Source organism: Plecotus auritus, assembly GCF_963455305.1.
Source record: "Plecotus auritus genome assembly, chromosome: 5".
NCBI classification, from domain to species: domain Eukaryota; kingdom Metazoa; phylum Chordata; class Mammalia; order Chiroptera; family Vespertilionidae; genus Plecotus; species Plecotus auritus.
The window spans coordinates 40,819,182-40,840,885 of NC_137776.1; the positions used below are offsets into that span (position 1 = coordinate 40,819,182).

At 36.6% G+C, this 21,704-nt stretch overlaps 1 protein-coding gene across 5 annotated transcripts in view; it reads right to left on the bottom strand.

Moving 5' to 3' along the window:
* Nucleotides 1-4,987: 4,987 nt before the first annotated feature.
* The window catches only part of UBE2E3 (ubiquitin conjugating enzyme E2 E3), a 90,591-nt gene continuing 73,874 nt past the window's right edge, over nt 4,988-21,704 (bottom strand). For 4 of the 5 annotated variants that reach the window (XM_080667776.1, XM_080667773.1, XM_080667774.1 and 1 more), the window contains exons 4-6: nt 10,639-10,771; nt 7,339-7,486; nt 4,988-5,626 (exon numbers count right to left, since the gene is read on the bottom strand). In XM_080667776.1, coding sequence (XP_080523902.1) covers nt 5,529-5,626; nt 7,339-7,486; nt 10,639-10,771 — 379 coding nt within the window. In that variant the 3' untranslated portion in view covers nt 4,988-5,528. The remainder of the gene's footprint in view (nt 5,627-7,338; nt 7,487-10,638; nt 10,772-21,704) is intronic. The other variant, XR_013960587.1, reaches the window with a different exon arrangement.

The window sequence follows — 21,704 nt, forward strand, 5'->3', positions numbered from 1 at the left end:
ACTCAGCAAACACTTAAAATGTGTACAATAAACTTACAATGGAAGTCAGTTAAGGGGTCAAATAGCATAATTACCCTCCACACACGCCCTCAGAAGGAAAAAAGAAAGAAAAAAGAATTTCTACGAAGGAGGAAACCTGGCTTGTAGTCTGCTTGTTGTTTAACATGAACATGCTTGAATTTATTACTTCTGATGCTGGTGCAGACAAGTGTCTCAGAGAAACAAACAGACAGAGAAACACACTGACAGACAGAAGTCACATGATAGCAAAATGGAATGGTTTCATTAAAGGAGTAGGACTTGAGATAAACTTTAGGGACGGAAGGATTTGGGGAAAAAATGCTTTTACCGTTCTGTGGTGGGTAGACCTGCATAAATGGGACTTGAGCCTCACTGAATTTCAGCAAGGAAACCTAAGATAGTGAAGATTTAAACACCCGCAGGGCTGTGCTGCCAATGCATTCAAATCCCTGGTTCTCATCTAATTAAATTAATGACAATACTACCAACACTGTTCACTGTCCCTGTGCCTGATTCTGGGTAATGTTACCTTTCTATTTTATTTTCAAACTTAGCTTCTTATGTTTGGTCTTAGGAAGAGTATTATCATTTAAATATCACCTTAGGCTTCTAGTCACACATGAGCTACTGAAACCCCAAGATACTGAGAACACAGGAGGTGGGCAAAGTAAAACAAGAGAGATACTGCTAGAAACCAGGATACTGCCTGCAGAGAGTGCTTGAGTTTCACAGGGAGAAAGGGAGGAAAGTGAGCCCAGGTGTGACCCCATGCACCCGCCGTAGAGGATCACTCCTCATGGCTAATTAACAAGACTGATTCTATCTGACGAGGCTTTAATACCACCTAACACTGTTGGCAATGCAGTTTATAAACCAGTTCCAGAAATTCACTTTATAACCATTTTGAAAGAACTATCAGGCCACTGCAGAAACATTCTATCAATCATTCTAGTACACATTTAAATCATTGAAGAACTCTACCCCCCAAAAGTTGACAAACTGGTTACAAAAAATGATGTTTCAAATAGTGCCTATCTACTAAAATGTAATTATGAATTATTTTTTATTTGGGTATTACTTGAAAAAACTTTATTTAGACATGAAACTAATGATTTATATATTCTATTTATCTAAAATAAGGAACACTAATGAAAATATATGTGGATAATGTAATTATTGTAGAATCAGCCCAGTCTTTTAAGATAATTTTCAATGGTTTTATAAAAATAGTTTCACATCATGCCATAATTCTTTCCAAAGACCACAATATAAAGGTCAACTGAAACTGTGTTCATGTACTACATTAACATGATTCTAATGCAGGTTAACATTTGAAGTCTATGTGACTGAACCAGACTTAAATTTTATAATACAGTCATTCTTATGCTGTTACTAGAGGCCTGGTGCACAGATTCGTGTACCTGAAGGGGTCCCAGATTGCAAGAGGGAGGTTCTTGGTGACGCACCCCAGAATCAGGCTCCCTCCTCTCTGGTTCCAGATGCAATACCCGAGAACCGCAGCTGCCAAGTCACCGCAGCTCAGCAGCTCCTGCATTGAGCATCTGCCCCCTGGTGGTCATTGCACATCATAGGCTACTGGTTGGACGGTTGGATGGTCACTTCGGCTTTTATTTATATACATAAGAATACACTTGGGCAAGTTGTGTATTCAGTTCAAGTACACAACACCTCAACGTTATTATTAGAAAGAGTAGCATATACATTAGTCAGCTCACAATTTTAACCCTGTGATTACTTAAGATTTCCTAGCAAAAAAAAATAAGAAAACAATGTTTAGATAACTAATACATCTTGTTATTGTGAAAAAGGTAGATTTCCTGATGTCATGTGATGTATAGATTTAAAATAACATCATTTTTTTTTCAAATTAAAAATAAGGAAATCAGTGATGTTAAAAGTATTTCTATGACCAATGTCTAAGGCAGAAGCTAATAAACATAGCTCATATTCATTGGAAACTATCAATGAAGTCTTATTTTGCAAGGTCCCATTTGAGACTTTTAAATTAGACTATTAAAATGAGGGTTTACTAAGATAGAAAACTGTTACCTTATCTTACTGAATAATTTTCGTTATCAATAATATTAGCTATGATATTATAACAAAAACTCTTAGCCTAGTTGTAAAGAATAGGGGCTATACCTGCACATCATATTGGCCGTATAATCTGGGACAAGTTATTTAGGCCATTTGTGCATCAGTTTCGCTGTCAACTGAGGATCACCAGTGTCTCCTCTCCTAAAGCTCTTTAGGGGACATTAAATGAGCTAGGGCCCTTCCCTAACTAAGTGGTACCTGGCATAGCTGTACCTGATGGCATCCTATATAATGAAAGCATTATATGCTAAGTGTCCGACCATTCATTGGACCGGTTGCTACAACGCGCACTGACCACCAGGGGGCAGACGCTCTGACCGGTAGATTAGCTTACTGCTGGGGTCTGGCCAATCGGGACTGGGCGAGATAGTCCCAATAGGGATTGGGCAAGATGGGCTGGACACGCCCTGGAGCCCTCCCGAGGTCCCTCCCCTGCTGGCCTATCTCCTGTGTTCCCTCCCCAGCCTCTAAAATATTTCTTCTAATTAATTTCCTTTCAATGTGCATGAATCCGTGCACTGGGCCTTTAGTATGATCATAATTAGAACACTCTAGGCTCAATGGGGTGCATGGTGCCATGACCATCCTTGAATACTTACAAAATTACATTTGGACTTTAACTTGTTAAATTTGCTCTTAATGGAAAAGAAAAAGTCTGGATTTTGAAATATTACAATTTATATCTAGAGCAAAGTTTCAAGGAAAAAAAGCCCTTATTTAAGTGTACACAGATGAATACCTATGTAACTGGGAAGTGGAGCTATAGTTTTTCAAAAGTAGAGAGATTTAAACATTTCATAATTTTAAGGGGACCTCATAGTAAACCAAACGGTTGGTTTTTATTTTAGTCCATTAAAGCTGTAGCCTGTTTCCTGAAAGAGAGAGCAGAACACGCATAACAAATTTTATAATGTTAGAATTACCTGAGGATTTTGAGGGTTAACAGAGACTATGGAAATATTCAAATTCAACTCTTTCGTTTCATATGAATAAACTGAAACTCAAAGAAGTTTAAGTATATTATTTCAAGGCTCCCAAGGTAGTTTGTGCAAGAGCCACAAATACTTCCAAGGAACCAATTCCCCCACTCTGCCCCAGGTGAGTAGAGGACACAGCCCACAAGTAAGCAAACGAGGGTGGTGACAGTCCGTAGGGTGATAGCAAATGAAGGAAATCCAATGACGGCATCCCCAGACAGCCTAACATTCGGTGTGACAAAGGCCTTTCTGGCACTGAGAGAGAAATGTAATATTGCAGGGTGTAGAATGGACAATACTGGGAGTGGGGAAAACTACTTCCTACAGCTGAACTGCACAGAAAGCCTGGCAGCTTACAGGAAAGGCCCCACTTTCATCACATTGACTTGGACTCCATTACAGATTATTGGTCACCACTTAAAACAGTCAAAGCTTAAAGGTTTTCATAGGCCTAGGCCTGAATTCTTCAAAATACTACCTTTTTGTTTGGCGTTCCTTTGTAATATGGGGAGATTTTTTTAAGGGAAGAGTTTAAGTGAAAAGTAGACATACAAATAATTTTACTTTTATCCCAATTTAATACTTCTATTGACACTCAAGTCAATAGGAGACCACTATTCTAGTTAGGGGATAGGAAACTATAAATGTCTTACTTTATTATTTGAATCTATACATTTTATGCTAATAATTCCACTCCATAAATTTTGAAACGTTATTCTATTTCCATATTTAGGACTGGAGAAGACATTTGCCTCATATTCCACAACTTTGGTTCTATGACCAGAGAATTACCTCAGAAATTATCCCAGTCATAGGGTAAGTGTAGCACATTTATACTGTTTACCATATCTACATACTGCAAAGTAATTCTAACTCCTTTAAGAAATCTAATATTTAACAGTTGTAACTAGAAAGAAGGAATTTATATAACCTGGGAAACCATTAAAATTTGGTATGTTTGCAATTGAGAAATAAAGCCGCATCTGCACACCAATCCAGAGTTCTCCTTCAGGCAGAAAAAGGTTTCTGTGTTCAACTCTGCCTCTGGCTACAATCGCTGGCCAAGTGCCACAGTAAGAATGGTAATGCACACAATATACCATAAACATTCAAGACCAAGGTCAGAAGCAAACGAAAAAAAGTGCACCAAGACATACAACAGCAACCAGATTGTGTCATTTGACAATATTTTCCAATGGTGAACAGATATCACCAATTTGGAAATGAAATGTTCCATAAGACAATATCAGATTCCTGAGTGAGCCCGAATTTCATTTTATTTTTATCTCAAATATCATATTATCAAAATAGAGTTTTATATATTTTTGAGACCAAAAGCTTTAAAATCCAATTTTCCACCCTAGCCAGTTTAGCTCAATGGTTAAAGCATCTCGGGTTCAATTCCCAGTCAAGGGCACATACCTCAGTCGCAGGTTCTATCCCCAGCCCCAGTTGGGGGCACCTACGGGAGGCAATCAATACGTGTCTCTCTTACTTTGCATGTTTCTCTCTCTCTCTCTCTCTTTCTCCCTCCCTTCTCTCTACCCTACCCCTCCACCCCCCAACCCCCCACTACTCCCTCCCAGTCTCTCTAAAAATTAATGGGAAAAATATCCTTGGGTGAGAAATAAAAAACACACAAAAAATAAAAACCAGTTTTCCATGTTTAAGTTCATTATATTCTCTCAGTAGGACTTAAAGGAAAAAAAAACTATACACATTTAATAAGATTCCACATGTTTTCTATTTAATAATTTCTTTATTTGTACTGGTCTTTAGTAGTCATCTTCATATCTGCAATTTTACTTCATCAACAATCATCTCAGACACACCTTCTAACAAGACTGACTTAAAATAGTACGACAGGAAACTATGCCTTCAGGAGCATGTTTATTGTGTTTGAGATGATACATCAGGTGCTCTCTGAGCTACAAAGGGTAAAAGGAAATCCTCTCATTACAAACTGACAAAGGTAAAAGGTAAAACATTTTTCACAACAGCATTAACCACATACTCAGAAATAGATCTGGGTTTAATACAAATGACATAATTCCTAGTCATCTACAGCTACTTTTATAACTTCATACAGATAATGAATTAGGCTAAAATGCACTATAATATTTGGTAGACTTCAGGACCAGTATCCTTAGTACATCACAAAATACATTTTGATATCCCAAAGAAGCAAGACTTGCAAGTAGGCATTTTAAACATAACTAATCTACAGCTACAAAGTTCTACCCTTGATAGCATTTACCTTTTTGGGGAGTCTCCCAGTCTCCAAAGGATAAAAGCAGAGAGTAGAATCAGTATAACATATACACAGAAGTCCGTATTGTAAAGGCTATAAAGATTTGCAGCACAGTGAGAAGATGCCTTCTGCGCCTTCACACTGCATACAAATTATGTGAATTATGTTGCGTATCTCTTGGTCCACTGTCTGGCTATCCTGTCATGTTCTGCTCTGTTGGTCAAATACTGAGTGGCTATGCTTCCAACCAGAGGATCCGCTGGGAAAGTGAGAAGAAGAATAAAAAATATTAGATATCTAAAAGGTACAGTTTTAACATTCTATTAAACTGAAATGCTGATTTTTAGCAGCATCTTAATATTAATATTTAATTTAGCTAAAGGCCCTGTAACTAAAAAATGAGTGTTGATAAATATGATTTTTATAAAAGGGGTATACTTTTAATATACAAAAACTGTTTTTTACTCTTGGCATTTTATTAAATAATCAGTGTGCTGCTCTGGCCGGCGTGCTCAGTGGTTAGTGTCAGCCTGCACAGGGAAGGGTCCCAGGCTGGATTCCCAGTCAAAGGCACATACCTGGGTTGCAGGTTCATCCTCAGCCCTGGTCAGGGCGCATGTGGGAGACAATCAATCAAAGTCTCTCTCTCACATCGATGTGTGTGTGTGTCTCTCTTTCTCTCTCTCCCTTTCTCTTTCTCTCTCTCTCTCTCTCTCTCTCTCTCTCTCTCTCTCTCTCTCTCTCTCTCTCTCTCTCTCTCTCTCCTCTCTCTCCTTCCCTCTGCTCTCTCTAAAAATCAATGGAAAAAAATATCCCCGGGTGAGAATAAATAATGCAATGCTATTCAGAATAAAATGTTTCCTTCATTCTATATAATAATATGACTCAAATATCCTTATCTCCAATTGAAAACTTACCATTCTGTTTTAAATAGAATTCTGAACTGGAAATTGAATCTGAGATATAAACCTCCGTTACTCAGGAGTTTTTTTCCCTGGCAAGTGATTGTTACCTGTTTACAGCATTTCTACCTAGAGATACACATGTGTATAAGCAAGTAGAATATATTGTTATGCATATGTGTTTTTTTCAGTGTCTTACTTTTTTACTTAATATATTTAGAAAGCTTTCCCTATCAGCTCATAAAGAGCTGTCTCATTCTTTTTAATAGGTAGGTCCTCTATTAATGGACATTCAGGTGGTTTCCAATCTTTTGCTGTAATAAATGATGTTATAATTATCTATCTATCTACCTATCTATCATATATGTATATGTATAACTGCTGGGCAAAAGATAATAGTAATAGACTTTGGTGATTAATCAAATGTTTAGAAAAAGTAAGTCAACTTCTTTTAAAAACTGACCCCTCAGTAAGATAACATACAAAATCCCTGGCTTAAACATTTTTTTTCAATTCAGTACCTCAGTTAAAGATCACATGTGGCAGTTGTGCATTTCTTTTAAATGTTATAAATTATGTACATAAGTTTATATAATCACAATCTAGTCCAACAATCTCATCAGCTATAGTTCTTTAATATTCTTCACTATTACTACATCTAATACAACAAACTATAATCCAAAAAGGAATAGAAAACAAGAAGTTCTTCATTACGAAGTGGCTGCTTTAATGCACATGGAGGCATAGAAGAAGAAAAGGAGGCACTGGAGTTAGAGACATCACTTTACTGCTGTCAAAATGGTCTGTACAGTACGCACCTCAGAAAACAGAGTTATCAATGAGAAGGAGAAAATAAGTATAGGCTAGAAGTCCATTAACAAAACCACAGAAAGTTATTGTGAAACTTTTGGTCTATTCTAATTGAAATGGCACTGATAATTTCCTTGCAAAATGCTTTACGCTGATCTTTCCACCAATAGTACTAACTTTCCAAATCTACATTTAAGCTACCAAGAAAATGGTCTGGTGTCTACAACCTCATTGTATGTGGTAATAAAGATGTGCTTACCAGGGTTGCAGTCTGTCAAAAGAGAACAAATCGACAGCAAAACCTTTGAAATAGTCAAAGCGGGACTCCAGTTGTCTTTAAGGATGTCCAGACAGATGACTCCCTGACTGTTGATGTTGCAGTGATAGATCCTGGTGCGGAAAGTAACCTAAGGGCAGTCACATTACAAACAGGAAGAAAATGAAATGCTTTCTTACCAACTAAGACTCTCACCAGCGAAAATGAAGAGTAACATGTCACATGATACTGAATAGCAAATAATTTAACTTAAGAGCTAATAGAATACTGGGTTTAAGTGCTAACAAAATCAAATGGTTTTATTTTAATTTGGTTAAAAAAATGTTCTGGTTTTTACCCAGTATAGCAAGAACTATATTGATTTTCAACCAACGTGAGTAACTGATTTGATTAGTTTAATCAAAATGAATGACACAGCATATCTATGTATGTATGTGTGTGCACACCATCCACACAAGCATGAGTGCACACAATACCTGTTTCAAGACAGAAGTAAGAGAAAACAAAAATGTGTTGATGCCAAAGATAAGAGGAACCGGTAAAGATTTTTTAAAGTATGAAGTGAAAAGTTATATTACTTTGTTAGTAGAAAATATCAGTATTAACTCAGCTAATTTCTTGCCATGTGTCAGAAAATACTGAAGAATTGAGGAAGATTGGTTAAATCACCAACCTATTTCCTACCCTTTTATTTCCACAACTGGCTCACTATCTTGTTAGATAATTACGTAAAATAAAACAAGCAAGGTCTTAGGCTACTGAATAAAGGAAGTATATCTCCAGATGTGTGAAAAAAAGAGGATAAATCATAGAACAAATACTGTTAAGTTTCAAAACAATCACAATCACTGAGTAGTTAATCTTAAGTTGGAGTTAGAGGGGGAAAAAAAAGGACAGTTTTTGATCCCTTAGAACAGTCGTCAACGAGCCACGGTTTGCCGCTCTGTTGACTAATGAGTTTGCCAACCACTGCCTTAGAACTAGTATAATATCCCAAGTGGAGTGTGGGAAGAAAATATTAAAGTCCTCAAACATGTATTTCTGATAAGGATACAAAATTAAAGACAAAAAAATTAAAGGTAACGGGGAAGAAACACTGGTCTTGCAGGGGTGAGGGGAGGGGACCGTGCACCTCTGGAATTGCTCTAATTTAGTTACACAGAGCTCTTAAAATGTGGCTAGTTGAATTGAAAAGGGATGAAAGTGTAAATTACACACCATATTTCAAAGACTCAATACCAAAAAGAGAATGTAAAATTCCCTCTTACACTGGTTACATGCTTGAAATGACAATATTTTGGATACACTGGGTTATATAAAATATATTATTAAAATTAACTCACTGTTTCTATTCTTTTAATGTAGCTACTAGAAAATTTAAAATTACATGTGTAGCTTGCATTATATTTATATTAGACAGTTCTGCTATTTAATACAGGAATAACACATGTTCAGATTACTGACAGCTGACTATATGGTTTACAGACACAATACAATTAATATTTTGAATTTGTTTAGCTATTAACAATGAGTGAACAAAATAATTAAATTTTTATTATTCTTTAAGAAGCTCAACACCTTCTCTGAACTTCAAAAAGAATCAGTATGTAGAGAAATAATTGTACCTAACACTAAGGTAACAGCAGAAGTCTTATTTCTTTTTCACTTGTCCACCTAGAGATCTGAATGCTTCATAATACTGTATATGATACCTTAGGCAAAAGGAATTAATCAACATTAAAGGGTTAGAAAATTAAAATGAGACCAGCAAAAATATTCACATGCTAAATTAATTTTTAAAAATATATTAACCAAAACAATTATGATAAATCACATATAGGAAACCACAGTTTGAAACCTTTATTTCAGTCAATTTCTATTTTCCAATAAAGATACTAAGAAGTCTTTTTCTTCAACAGATTTCCACTCACGTACAAAGATTATTTTGAAAAATATAAATCTTGCAAATTTTTTCTGCTAATTTTCTATCATGTTAAAACCACTTTTCCAATATGCAAAATGAGGCATGTAAAAATAAATATCACTATATAGTCATGAGCTATTTTGCTAAAGTTTTATTTGTTTTCTATAATACTGAATGCAATTGAACAGTTGGTGACATGCTGCCATTTAACATGTCATGTGAATATGAATCTAGTTTGTGTTATTATTAACATAAGGGTCTTATGCCTTTATTTGATCTAGCAAGACATACTCTATATAACTGAGAGCATTAAGGCAATCATTTAAAGATCTTAAATCCTGATGGGACCAAACAAGAAAGTACTCAAAAAACTGATAGCCATATTTGAGAGCTAATACCTCTAGGGGCTAGGAAGCCTTGGTATCTGCAATTTAAGGTAAATAGCACTAGGTGGAAATATTCTTACCTTGTTAGATAATATACTGTCTGGGTTTTATCTTTTTCTTTTTCTTTTCCAGGCATTAAATTGCTACATATATTTTACACAGCTTTGGGAACAAAATGAACTATGTTGAAAAGGAAAACGTTTTATCACAGTTTAGGGCTTGATAGCACAGGTTTCCCTAGCATGTCAGACATCTCTGAAAGGAAATAATTATGCTCAGGCTTAATATTGGTGGTTTTTACCCGCTAGCCTGACGATTTTATTTTATAATGAAAAGTCAGAGGAGAAATCTATTTAAATAACGGTTTTGTTTAAGACTTGACAAATAATTGCCAATCGTTACAAGGCACAATTCAACCCTTCTCTGTTATCACCTAATTCATATTCAGAGACAACAAGGAGGCATTAAGTCACCCAGCCACCCTCATCCCCATTACTACATGCTACCAACAGAGGGCACAACATACGTTTACTAAATAGTATTAGTTTCCCTCTTCTTTGCCATGGTTTTCTAGATTTTGCTCATCTATAAAGATAAGGTGTTTGGCACAAAATTCAAGTTAGTTAGCCATTATTTCTAGAAGCTGTTTAACAGGTTTACTTTTGAACCCCAGTATGTTTCTAACTAAGTTCATAGGATATTTTCCCTCATATCAAAAATCCATCTGCTTTCCTGATGTGCACATGGTATACTTTTATTTATAGTTAACAAACCCTCTTTCTGCTGATTACAGTTATTTGTAAAAGGCAGAAATCAATTACTTTCACAGTTATATCTTAGTACATGAAAGTTTCCATATCACTCCATAAAAAAAATGAAGTTAAAATGATTACATTAATACACATTTAACCTCTGGAATAAACTGATTTTAGAGAAGGATAAATATTAAAGAATGTACCTCTAGGTTCTTACCTTTGGTGGCTTAAATGGATAATCGGATGAAAATGTGATATCCAGAAAAAACACACCACCTTCATATACAGAACCTGGTGGACCAAGTATAGTCGATCTCCATTCATAAATATTATCTCCTTTAGGCCCAGCACTATTTAAAAGAAATTAAAAATCATTGTGTATATCTGTAAGCAATGAATTTAAAAGCTGTTACCAATTTTTTTTAAAAAAGCTTATATCAATTAAATATTAAAGGTAAATTAGCAACTTAGAGTAGTAAGAGATAAGTTCCAATGAGTGCAAGCATGTGTATAAACTTATTTAGAAATACTTAAAATCTATGGAAAAATTGCAACAAAGAACATCATATTACTTTACCCAGATCTCTTTCTGTTAGCATTCTGCCCCATATGTTTCATCACACCCTTCTTCTCTATGTATATGTACATATATATGTATATATATACACCCACATATTCACAAAGTGCTTTTTTATGAGCCATTTCCCCATAAATACTTCGACATGCATTTTCTAAAATAATCTCCAGTATACAATCAGAATACAGCTATAATTCAGTAAATATAGTATCAATACACTACTTCAACCTACAATCTGCAAAATAATGTTGTCAACTGACCTAGCAATGCCTTTAAAACAAAAAACAAACTTCTAATTTTTCTCCAGATATGGGGTCCAGTCTTGGCATCATCTACGTATGTCCTGCAACTTTAGTCTTCTTTAATATAGAGCCTTTCTGCCTTTCTTTGACTTTCATAACATTAACATTTTTGAAAACTACAGTTCTTTTTTTAATAGAATGTGCATCATTTTGAACTTTTCTGATGTTTCCTCAGGATTAGATGCAGGTGGTGCACTCCTGGCCAGGATAGTACACAGGTGATGTGTTCTTAGGATAACACATCCAGAGGCATATGGTCTTCTCCTGTCCCTAACTGGTGATGCTAATTTTCATTACCCAGATCAAGTGTTGTCCAATTTTCCTACTGTTTACTTAACGCCTTTTCCCTATAAACAAGAGGCAACCTTTGGACAGACACTTTAAAACCATGTAAATATCCTGCTGTTCATCAACATTTCTCCCCTAGATTTAGATCCACTTGTGAGCCCTGACCCATGCGTGGCTCAGTTGGTTGGGTGTTGTCCAGTGGAGGGAAGCCGGTTAGATTCCTGGTCAGGGCACACGCCTGGGATTGAGGGCTCCATCCCCAGTTGGAGGCTGGGGGGAGGGGGTAGAGTAGCAGGAGACAATCTATTGATGTTTCACTCTTGCATCAATGTATCTCTCTCTCCCTCTTCCTTCCATTGTCTCTAAAAATCAATAAATAAATTCTTTAAAAAAAGATCCACTTCTGAGTCTTGGCTAAACTGAATTACTATGATGGTGATAAAATTGTGACTTTCCAAATCCAGCATTTCCTCCATATTTATCAGCTGGCTCTTGAGCCCTTAATTCTCCCATTTGTATGAATGTATACCAGGTGTACTGGTTATTAATGAGGATTTTGTAATCAAAGAAAACACGATAATTTCAAGAGAAACATCAAAAGTGCTTTATTCAAAGTAATGTCCATTGCTAGCTACACATTATTCTTTCAGGTAATTTGTGGATTCCGTCCCAAATAGAACTTTTCTTGTTTTGAGGCAAACCATTCAGAGACCCAATTTTCCACTTCTTCAAATGTTTTGAAGTGCTGCTCAGAAAGTGCGTGTGCCATGGATGGGAACAAGTGGTAATCTGAAGGAGCAAGGTCTGGTGAATACAACGGGTGGGTTAATACTTCCCAGGCAAGATCTTTTAACGTGTCTTTAACTGGTTTTGAAGTGTGTGATGGTGCATTAGAATGAAGCAACATTACTTTGCCATGTCTTCTGGCACATTCTGGTCATTTTACGATCAAAGCGTGGTTCAAATTGATTAATTGTTGTTGGTAGCGATCAGTATTAAAGGTTTCACCTGGTTTTAGAAGCTCATAATACACTACACCTTCCTGATTCCACCAAATGCAGAGCATTGTCTTCTTTCTGAAGCGATTTTGCCTTGCAGTCAATGTTGATGGTTGACCTGGATCAACCCATGATTTTGTGCATTTGGGATTCTCAAAATAAATCTACTTTTTATCGCCAGTCACAATTCGATGAAAAAAAGACTTTCTTTTGTGCCGCTGAAGCAACATTTTACTGAAGACTTTTCGGTTTTCAGTTCGGTCTTTCGTTCAGTTGATGTGGCACCCATTTTCCTTCCTTTAAAATCTTTCCCATTGCTTGTAAATGATCGGAAATTGTTTGCTGAGCAACGTTTAATCTTTCTGTGAGCTGTTTTTGAGTTTGACATGCATCTTCATCCAATAATGCTTGTAATTGTTGGTCTTCAAACTTTTTCAGTTGACCTGGACGTTCTTTGTCTTTCACATCGAAATCACCACTTTTAAAGTGCTTAAGCCAGCGTTCACAAGTATCTTGAGAAGAAGCATGTTCGCCATAAGCTTCCCGAAGTATACGATAACTTTCAGCAGCACTTTTCTTCAAAATAAAGAAATTAATTAAAAATTCCCGCAAACACTTTTTTTTGGCATGAAAGTCAACATTTTTAAGCATAAAAATATCTATGATGGCCCTGACTGGTTTGGCTCAGTGGATAGAGCATCGGCCTGCGGACTGAAGGGTCCCAAGTTCGATTCCAGTCAAGGGCATGTACCGTGGTTGCGGGCACAACCCCAGTAGGGGGTGTGCAGGAGGCAGCTGATTGATGTTTCTCTCTCATGGATGTTTCTAGCTCTCTATCCCTCTCCCTTTCTCTCTGTAAAAAAAATCAATAAAATATATTTTTAAAAATATCTATGATGTTAACACCTTCAGAATATTTGACATATGAAGTTTTGAAGCTTGCTGTCAATACAACAAAATAGCATACATATCAAATTGCATATGTATCAACATATGTGTAACTCCATCTATTGAAAAAAATTCGCATTATTAACCGGTACACCTGGTACATTGCTGGTGAGGCTACGTGAATTCCTATTTTTTTCCTAATGATATGTAGTAGTTCATTATAGCCTTCAATTATTTTGATGCTCAAATTATCCCAGATATGGCCAGTGGGAGCCTCTTCAAATGGCCCCCATCTCCTGGTGATAGGCCACCATCAGTTTCACTGAGCACTTCCTTACTTTCTGGCATACTAAGATGTTCTGGGCTCCCAGCCATGGAACCAGCCATTTATTTCTTCAAGGAGCCCTCCTGGTTCCTTTTAGTGGGAAGGTTTTAGAAACCAGGGTTTGAGTGCTAGATGCTACTAAAGTCCAGGTACACTGTACTGTGCTCAGTTTCATTTATAAAATACAAATGTGAGAGGTAATTCAAACAAAATCTAAATTCACAATTATTTGTCAGTAGGCCCATCCAATAGTTCTCAAAACGCTTTTCAATTTTATCTTACAGCTTCCATTTTTCTATAACCTTCACATCATAAATTACCTTGATTTTCTAAACTGATGTATTATATAAAGACTTTTTTCTTTTAAAGTGGCCATCAGTTTAGAAATGATCTGCATTTTTTATTTAAAATAAGTGCTAACCAACACTGATAACCCAACCACATTAATTACAATACACCATTCAGTATAATTAAAAATGATTTAACTAGTATATCCTATTAATTCTGTAAAACATAAACTATGAACTGTGAACATCAGGAAAGTAATGCTATCAATAATCAAATATGTGCTCTGAAAAATAGTTCATACAGGAAGAGTATAAAAACTTGATGGTATAGTCAAAATATATTTACAGGATGCTTCAAAAATCTATCTTTAAGGAAGATATATATGACAAATAAAATCTTATTATTTTGGCCTATTTAGGAAAAATATACTTTTAAAAATAATCTTACTTCCTAAGTTTTAAGTATTACAGCAAGTGGAACTAATTACAGTAATAGCTCGTTGTTCTGTCATCATTTGAGAATCAGTATATTCCCTGAGTGAATTTTCATTGTAAATAAAGACATACAAAATAGGGTATCAATTTTGTGATACATATAGATGATAGAACACTACTCCAAACAAATGAGCTATCAAACCATGAAAGAAAAAGGAAACTTAATGCATATTAGTAAGTAGAAGAAGCCAATCTAAAAAGTCTATACATTTTGTCTGATCCCAACTACATCACATGGTGAAAAAGGCAAAACTATGGAGTCAGAAAAATAAAAAAATAAGTGGTTTCTAGGGTTTAGTGGGAGGAGGAATACATAGGCAGAACACGGAGGATCTTTAGGACAATGTAACTAGAGTCTGTATGACACTACAGTAGTGAATGAAGGTCATTATACATTTGTCAAAACCCACAGAATGTACAACAGCAAGAGTCAACCCTAATGTAGACCAGAGACTGAGTGACAATAATGTGTCAAATATAGGTTCATTGATTGTAGCAAATGTACCACTGCTGTGGGATATTGGTAGTGGGGAGACCGTGGTGCATGCAGGGTCAGCAGGTTCATGGAAACTCTTTATACTTTCTGCTCAATTTTGCTGTGAACCTAAAACTACTCTAAAAGATAAAGTGTACCAATTAGAAAAAATACAAATAAAGTTTAGAAGAAGTAAATGTTTCTATATTAAAGCAGAAAGTAATAAATGTTTCTTGAGCATTGGTTAATAAAAACAGATTCCAACTTATAAAGGGATGTGTGCAAAAATTTGTTTTACAAATAAGGTACTTTGGAACTTGGAACATACTTTAAACAAAGTAATATAAATGGTGGTTTCACAGAAAGTCCATTTAAACATTTTCCCCCATAACTTTAAATGAGCTACTGTGTATCTGCAGATTCCTGACTTCTTTCTTACTAATGGAGACATCAAGAATACCTGTCCTTCACGTCAAACACCCATCACCCTTTCTCCTCCTGGTCCCCACTGCACTCTCTTAGCTGAAGCCCAGTAAGTTTTACCTTTCTTGGAACTCAGGACTGGGGGAAAAGGTAATCTTAGTTATCAATTAGTTGTTCGCTTTAACGGGTTGTCAATGGTGGTCGGGCTTTGGAATATTCCTGGCATACAGAACAAATTTAATTACACTAAGCATATCACAGCTAAATGGACATGTGTGAACTAGACTGAAAACCTAAGCAACCTTTGTATTGAGAAAATGTATCCCAACAAGAATAACAGCTGCAGGAACAACAACCACTTGCATTGATTAAACACTTGTATGCTGCCAGAAGTCATTATGTTAAATGCCATATATCTATCTCATTTAATCCTCACAGTAATGCTATGAGATAGATAACATAACTATCTCAGCTTCACAGAGGAGACAACCAAGCCTCACAGCAGTTAAGTAGCTTCCCTTAAAGTCTCACGGTTAACACACAGGCAGACAGTGAATGTCTACGCAGACAGAATATAATCTGAGCATATCTCTGTATTTCTTTGCAAACTTCGCACAACTGTTTTATAAGTGAACAGGTAGTATTTCTGAGTGCTTAGGAAAAAAGTCATTATTTCTCTAGGTTGAAAGTTAATTAGGAGTTCACAATTTATTAGGGAGAGATGTAAAACAATGGGGGAGCGTAGATGGCCTAGGAAACAATACAGAAAAATAATTCTATTAAAAGACATATCTAGCAGTTCACAATTATCATATCTTCCTATTCCCCTTCCCCAGACTGATCTCTTTCTGGTAAATTTAAGACCTGTGAAGTCTGGTGGGAAATGGTAATGCTTACTAATCCAGTGTCATTTTGAGCATATAAATTCACTTTGAATCTGAAAAGATGTATTTGAGCTTTTACAATATGCCAAGTATAGTACTTTGTATACTTCCACAGTAGACTGAACTGAGAAATTAGAAATGAATTCATTCATTCATTAAAGATCTGAGTGTCTACTTTTTGTGCTGGGCACCTATGCTGGAAACTAAAGTGGCCTCTGCCCTCAAGGAGATTACCACCTAGCAGGAGATATATATATATATATATATATATATATATATATATATATATATATATATATATATATATATATATATAAAATAAATGTACAAGAAACATGGAAATGTGCTACAAAGGAGAGGTATACCTTGCTGAGTGCCAGGGAATGTGACCTCGTTAGGAGTACCAGGGAAGGTTCAGAGGAAGCAATGCTTGAGGTAATGTTTGAAACGTCAGTGGGAGTTGACTAGGAGAAGGTAGAGGGAAGAGCTAGGGAAGGCTGAGGAGCTCACATAAAGGCCCTGAGGCAAAAGGAGCGAAGGGAGCAGCAGGACCTAGAAATAAGGCCAAGGAGGTAGAAGCCAAGAGAAGGGGGCGTGCAGTAAGAGATGAACTGCCCAGTATGAACACATGTCCATGCAGGGCCTCGTCAGGCTACCTTAAACACGTTTGTCTTTATTCTAAATGTAACAGGGAGCCATCAAAATATTGAAGCAGGGGAGAGGTGACAGCAATATTTATGTTTTGGAAAGCTTCCCGAGGGAAGAGGACCGGAGGGGCTGTGGGGGAACTACTGTAGTGATCCAGATGCAGGTGCTGGCAGGCTACACTAGCTGGTATCAGAGACAAAGAGGATGGATTTGAGACATATTTATGAGGTAAAAATCAACCAAATTTATGCTTTTGGAATACGGGAGGAGGTGAGGGAGACGGGGATTTCAAGAACAACTCATAGTTTCCTTAACTGAGATCATTATAAATGCCATTTACTAAGACAGGGACAATGAAAAAGAAGCTGGTTTTGGATATACTGAAATAAGATGTCTTTGAGGTGTCCAAGCAATAGATATGTCAACTCAGAGTTGGGGCCTGGGCTGTAGGTATAAATCTGTGAGACCTTGGTACACAAATGTAATTAAAGTCCTGAAGGTGGGAAGGGCCAGATTACAAAAGGAGTTCAGAGACAAGGAAATGACACCTAGGAAGACAGAACCACATGAAAGTCATGGCGACACCTGACAGACCTGTGACAGGTGTATAACAGAGGGGCAAAAAAAGTGAGAGCAATACAGGGGAGGGATTAATTACATGAAGAGATATGAGAAGAAGCTGGGCTTGAAAAGAATGTTAAAAAAATAAGGAAGACTTCATCTGGTAAGGATTTGAAAAAAATAAAAGTAATTTGGAAAGATCTCCAGGATATATATTAAGTGGGGCGGGGTGGGGGGATGAAGGGGGAAGGAAGATATGGAGCAGTGGACAGGAGTGCTCCTATTACAGGTATAAATTACAAAATCTATCTGCATGTGTGCGCTGGCAATGTGAACTGACTGGAAAGATATACAAGAAAATGCTAATAGTGATTTCCTCTAAGAAGGACCTGATGCACTGATTTCATCGTTCTAACACCTAGTTCCGTTTTGCAAAAATTAGTCTAAATCAGGGGTGGGCAAACTTTTTGACTCGAGGGCCACAATGGGTTCTTATACTGGACCGGAGGGCCGGAACAAAAGCATGGATGGAGTGTTTGTGTGAACTAATATAAATTCAAAGTAAAGGAGTGGAGGGGAGAGCAAGAGAACCCTCCGCTCTTTCGGCTCCACGGGCCGGATAGGACAGCCGAACCGTAGTTTGCCCACGGCTGCTCTAGAGTAAAAGAAAACTGCTTTTTTGCCAAAACCGGTTTGGCTCAGTGGATAGAGCGTCGGCCTGCGGACTGAAGGGTCCCGGGTTCGATTCCGGTCAAGGGCATGTAACTTGGTTGCGGGCACATCCCCAGTGGGAGGTGTGCAGGAGGCAGCTGATCGATGTTTCTCTCTCATCGATGTTTCTGACTATCTATCACTCTTCCTTCCTCTCTGTAAAAAATCAATAAAAAAAAAAATATATTAAAAAAAAAATAAATAAAAAAAAATAAAAGAAAACTGCTTTTACTGTGTACTCTTTTCTCTTCGCAATTGTTTACTATGCACAAAAAAAGGTGTGTGTGGGTGTGGTTTTTTTAATTTAAAAATCATAAGGGGAGATAAAAAAAAAAACCAGTGAGTTTTATATGGCTGAAGCACTAAGACCACAGGAGAAAATCTAAACTATAAAGGATTTTAAATAGGCAGTGTGAATTTGTATGACTTTCAAATTGTTATCCTCAATTCTAAAACTGGAGAATTCTACAGAGTTCTGAAATAACGAAGATTTAATAAGAGTTTTCAATTATCTTAGCTAGAACTACTTACGCTTTCTTAAGTAACTTCCCTTCCCCATTGCAAACTTAAGCCATTTTTCCAAATATATTGTATATCTGTGTTACAGAATTTACCAGGCGACACACGGGAGTACCGGAGACACAGGAAAAACCCATTTATTTCCAGATGTACTAGTACCGTGACTCAGGGGGCCTGTTTCCAAATCCTGAGCAAACCAATATGGAGGAAGCTTTCTCTTATACCCTTTGGTTTCTTTGTCCCCCATATATGGATCAGACTTCCGGACCTTTGCAAAATTTTCATGCACCAGGCCTCTAATATAGATATAGAATGTATGGCTTAGAGATACTCTGTTTCATATAAACTAGTTTCTAAATTTTTAGTTGAAAAAATTGCATCTCTCCATTTCACTCTGCTTCATCAAGTACTACTTACTGAACATTATAGTCGTCTGTCCAATTGCCACCTCAAACTCAAAAAGTCAAAATAACCTTCAAAGTAAGCCTAGCCTTTCTAAAGACCCCAAAGTCTAGTACCTGACTGCAAAAGTGTAAGAGGGAAAAGTCACGCCCACACACTCCCAGTGGGAAGAGAACAGAGTATGACTTTTTAAAGGCTCCTCAAACACACGTATTAACAGCCATTTTGATTAAGTAAAACTCACTTCCAAAAAGCTGTCCTAAGAGAATAATAGAGATATGGATAAAGATTTTTTTACAAGGAGGCTCAAAGCAAAGTAACAATAATGAGACTCAAAATCCAACAAAATGGAAAGTTAAATCACCTCTGATTTTCAATAAACTATGAGGTAGCCACTGAAAATCAAGGTTTTGAAGATTATTTAATGACATGGGGAAATGCTGATGACAGAGTAAGGTACACAGAACATAAAACTGTATATATTATTCAAAATGTGTAAAAATATGTTTATGTATCATATTTTAAAGGTGAATAGTTATATCTACAACAAAATCATAGTTGATTTTTATTATGTATTTTTTGCTTTTGTGTCTTACCAAATACTCTACAGTTATTATACATTTATAATCTATATAAATAAAAGCCAAGTGACCAGAATGCCAGAATGTCTGGTTGCTTTGATGTGCACTGCAGCCCCGATCACCCCCCCCCACCTCAATCAGGGATGGGGCCAGCTGGCCAAGTACCTGCGGCCCCTCCCCTTGGCCGACCTGGCCCCAATTGGGGCAGGCTGGCCGGACCCCCCCCGTGCATGAATTCGTGCACCGGGCCTCTAGTCAGAAAATGTTATTTTTTAAAATGGTGCTGTCATTTATTGTTCCAGTGTTGCAGGCATAAAACTTAAGTTTTAAGTCTCTTTCCTCACCAGGCCCCCTATCCAGTCATTCAGCAAGCTTTTTAAAGCAATCTTTCTTATAACACAAGAATGAAGTAGCAAACTGTTGGAAAGCCAAGGAAATTCTTCAGAATCATTGGGAAATTCCTCAGATCTTTGCTCCTGACATTTTTCCTACCTCCCAGATCACTCCTGCCTCTTTGAATGTTCTTTACCTGAATTCATTAATAAACAGAAGGCCCTCCCGGAAGCTAAAAGTAACATATCTAGTACTCGCTGCTGTTGGCTTTCTGGTGAGGTCACACTGATGAGGGCCAACTAGAAGCAGAGTACAGCAGATTGAGGTCAAGACAGAAAACATAAAATAGGTAAACAACCCCTGAAGGCACAGAATGTTAACGTCTTTCACAATAATGGTCTTGAGTTAAGAAGAAAATAATGAGTGATGTTCAGAATACACTCTGTTTCTTAAGACAAGCAAACATTACTTTTCAAATATCTGGAAAACTTAAAATATGCTTGGGGAGAAAAAAGATATTAGTGAAAAAATGATTAATCTGAATAAAGCCTAGGGCTTAATAAATAGTAACTTACCAATATTAATTTCTTAGTTTTGGCAAATGTAGCAGAAGGCTCCACACATATTCTCTCATTTATGACTACCCTCCATGGCCTAAAGGATAGGCACCACTATTGTACTAAGTCAGTGGTACTAAGATCTGCCCAGATCACCTGCCATTGTGTGATGGTCCAGATGAGGTCTCATGCCTCACACTCCAATGCTCTTCCAGACCACAATGCCTCATGTCCAAGGTTTGGGTGTCATTGCAGTCACCAAGTGAAAGCATAAGCCACGAATATAATTCTATTTGACAAAACCTTATCACGATTTATAGTATTATCATTGTTTCAATAACTCACAGAAAACCCTGAGACCCATTTTAACAATTAGTACTGAGTTATAATGCTCTTCTATATAAAATATATTTCACAGTAAGCTTCTATTTACTGTTCAATGCCCCTCTAAGGAGAGAGAAAGGGCTCCGTCCCAAGTGCTATTTGATACTCTATATGAGGACTGAAATCTACTTTAAGAAGAAGAAAAAAAAGCCAGTGACTCTTTGAGGCATAATTCTTAATTGTACTTCTTTAGAGAAAAGGAAATGTGCTGAAGCCTCAGAAGGAACCTCCAAGAGACTACTAATGAAAATTCAAGTCTTCCGCTATTCTAAGATAAAATGTTTTTCATTTACTGCACAGTCTAACTCCTTTGATCAATCTAACAATATGACAGTAAGGAGAATTATTTTATAAAAATCCCAGAACCTGTTTTGTTAAGTGACTTTTAAACTATGATTATTTTGAATATTATAGCTGCTAAAAAGATATTTCCTTTGTCATCAAGACTAAACTGTTTTTCTGGTATTTTTAACCTATGATCCAACTGAATTACCCATCTGACTCCTTTATATTACACCTTGCACTGCATAGATTACATTTTATTCTAATCTTATTTAGATGTTACAGCATTTTTACATGTCCCAAAACAGCTAGTATAATGCTTTCCACATAACACTTAATACATGTTTGCTGAATAAATGTTCA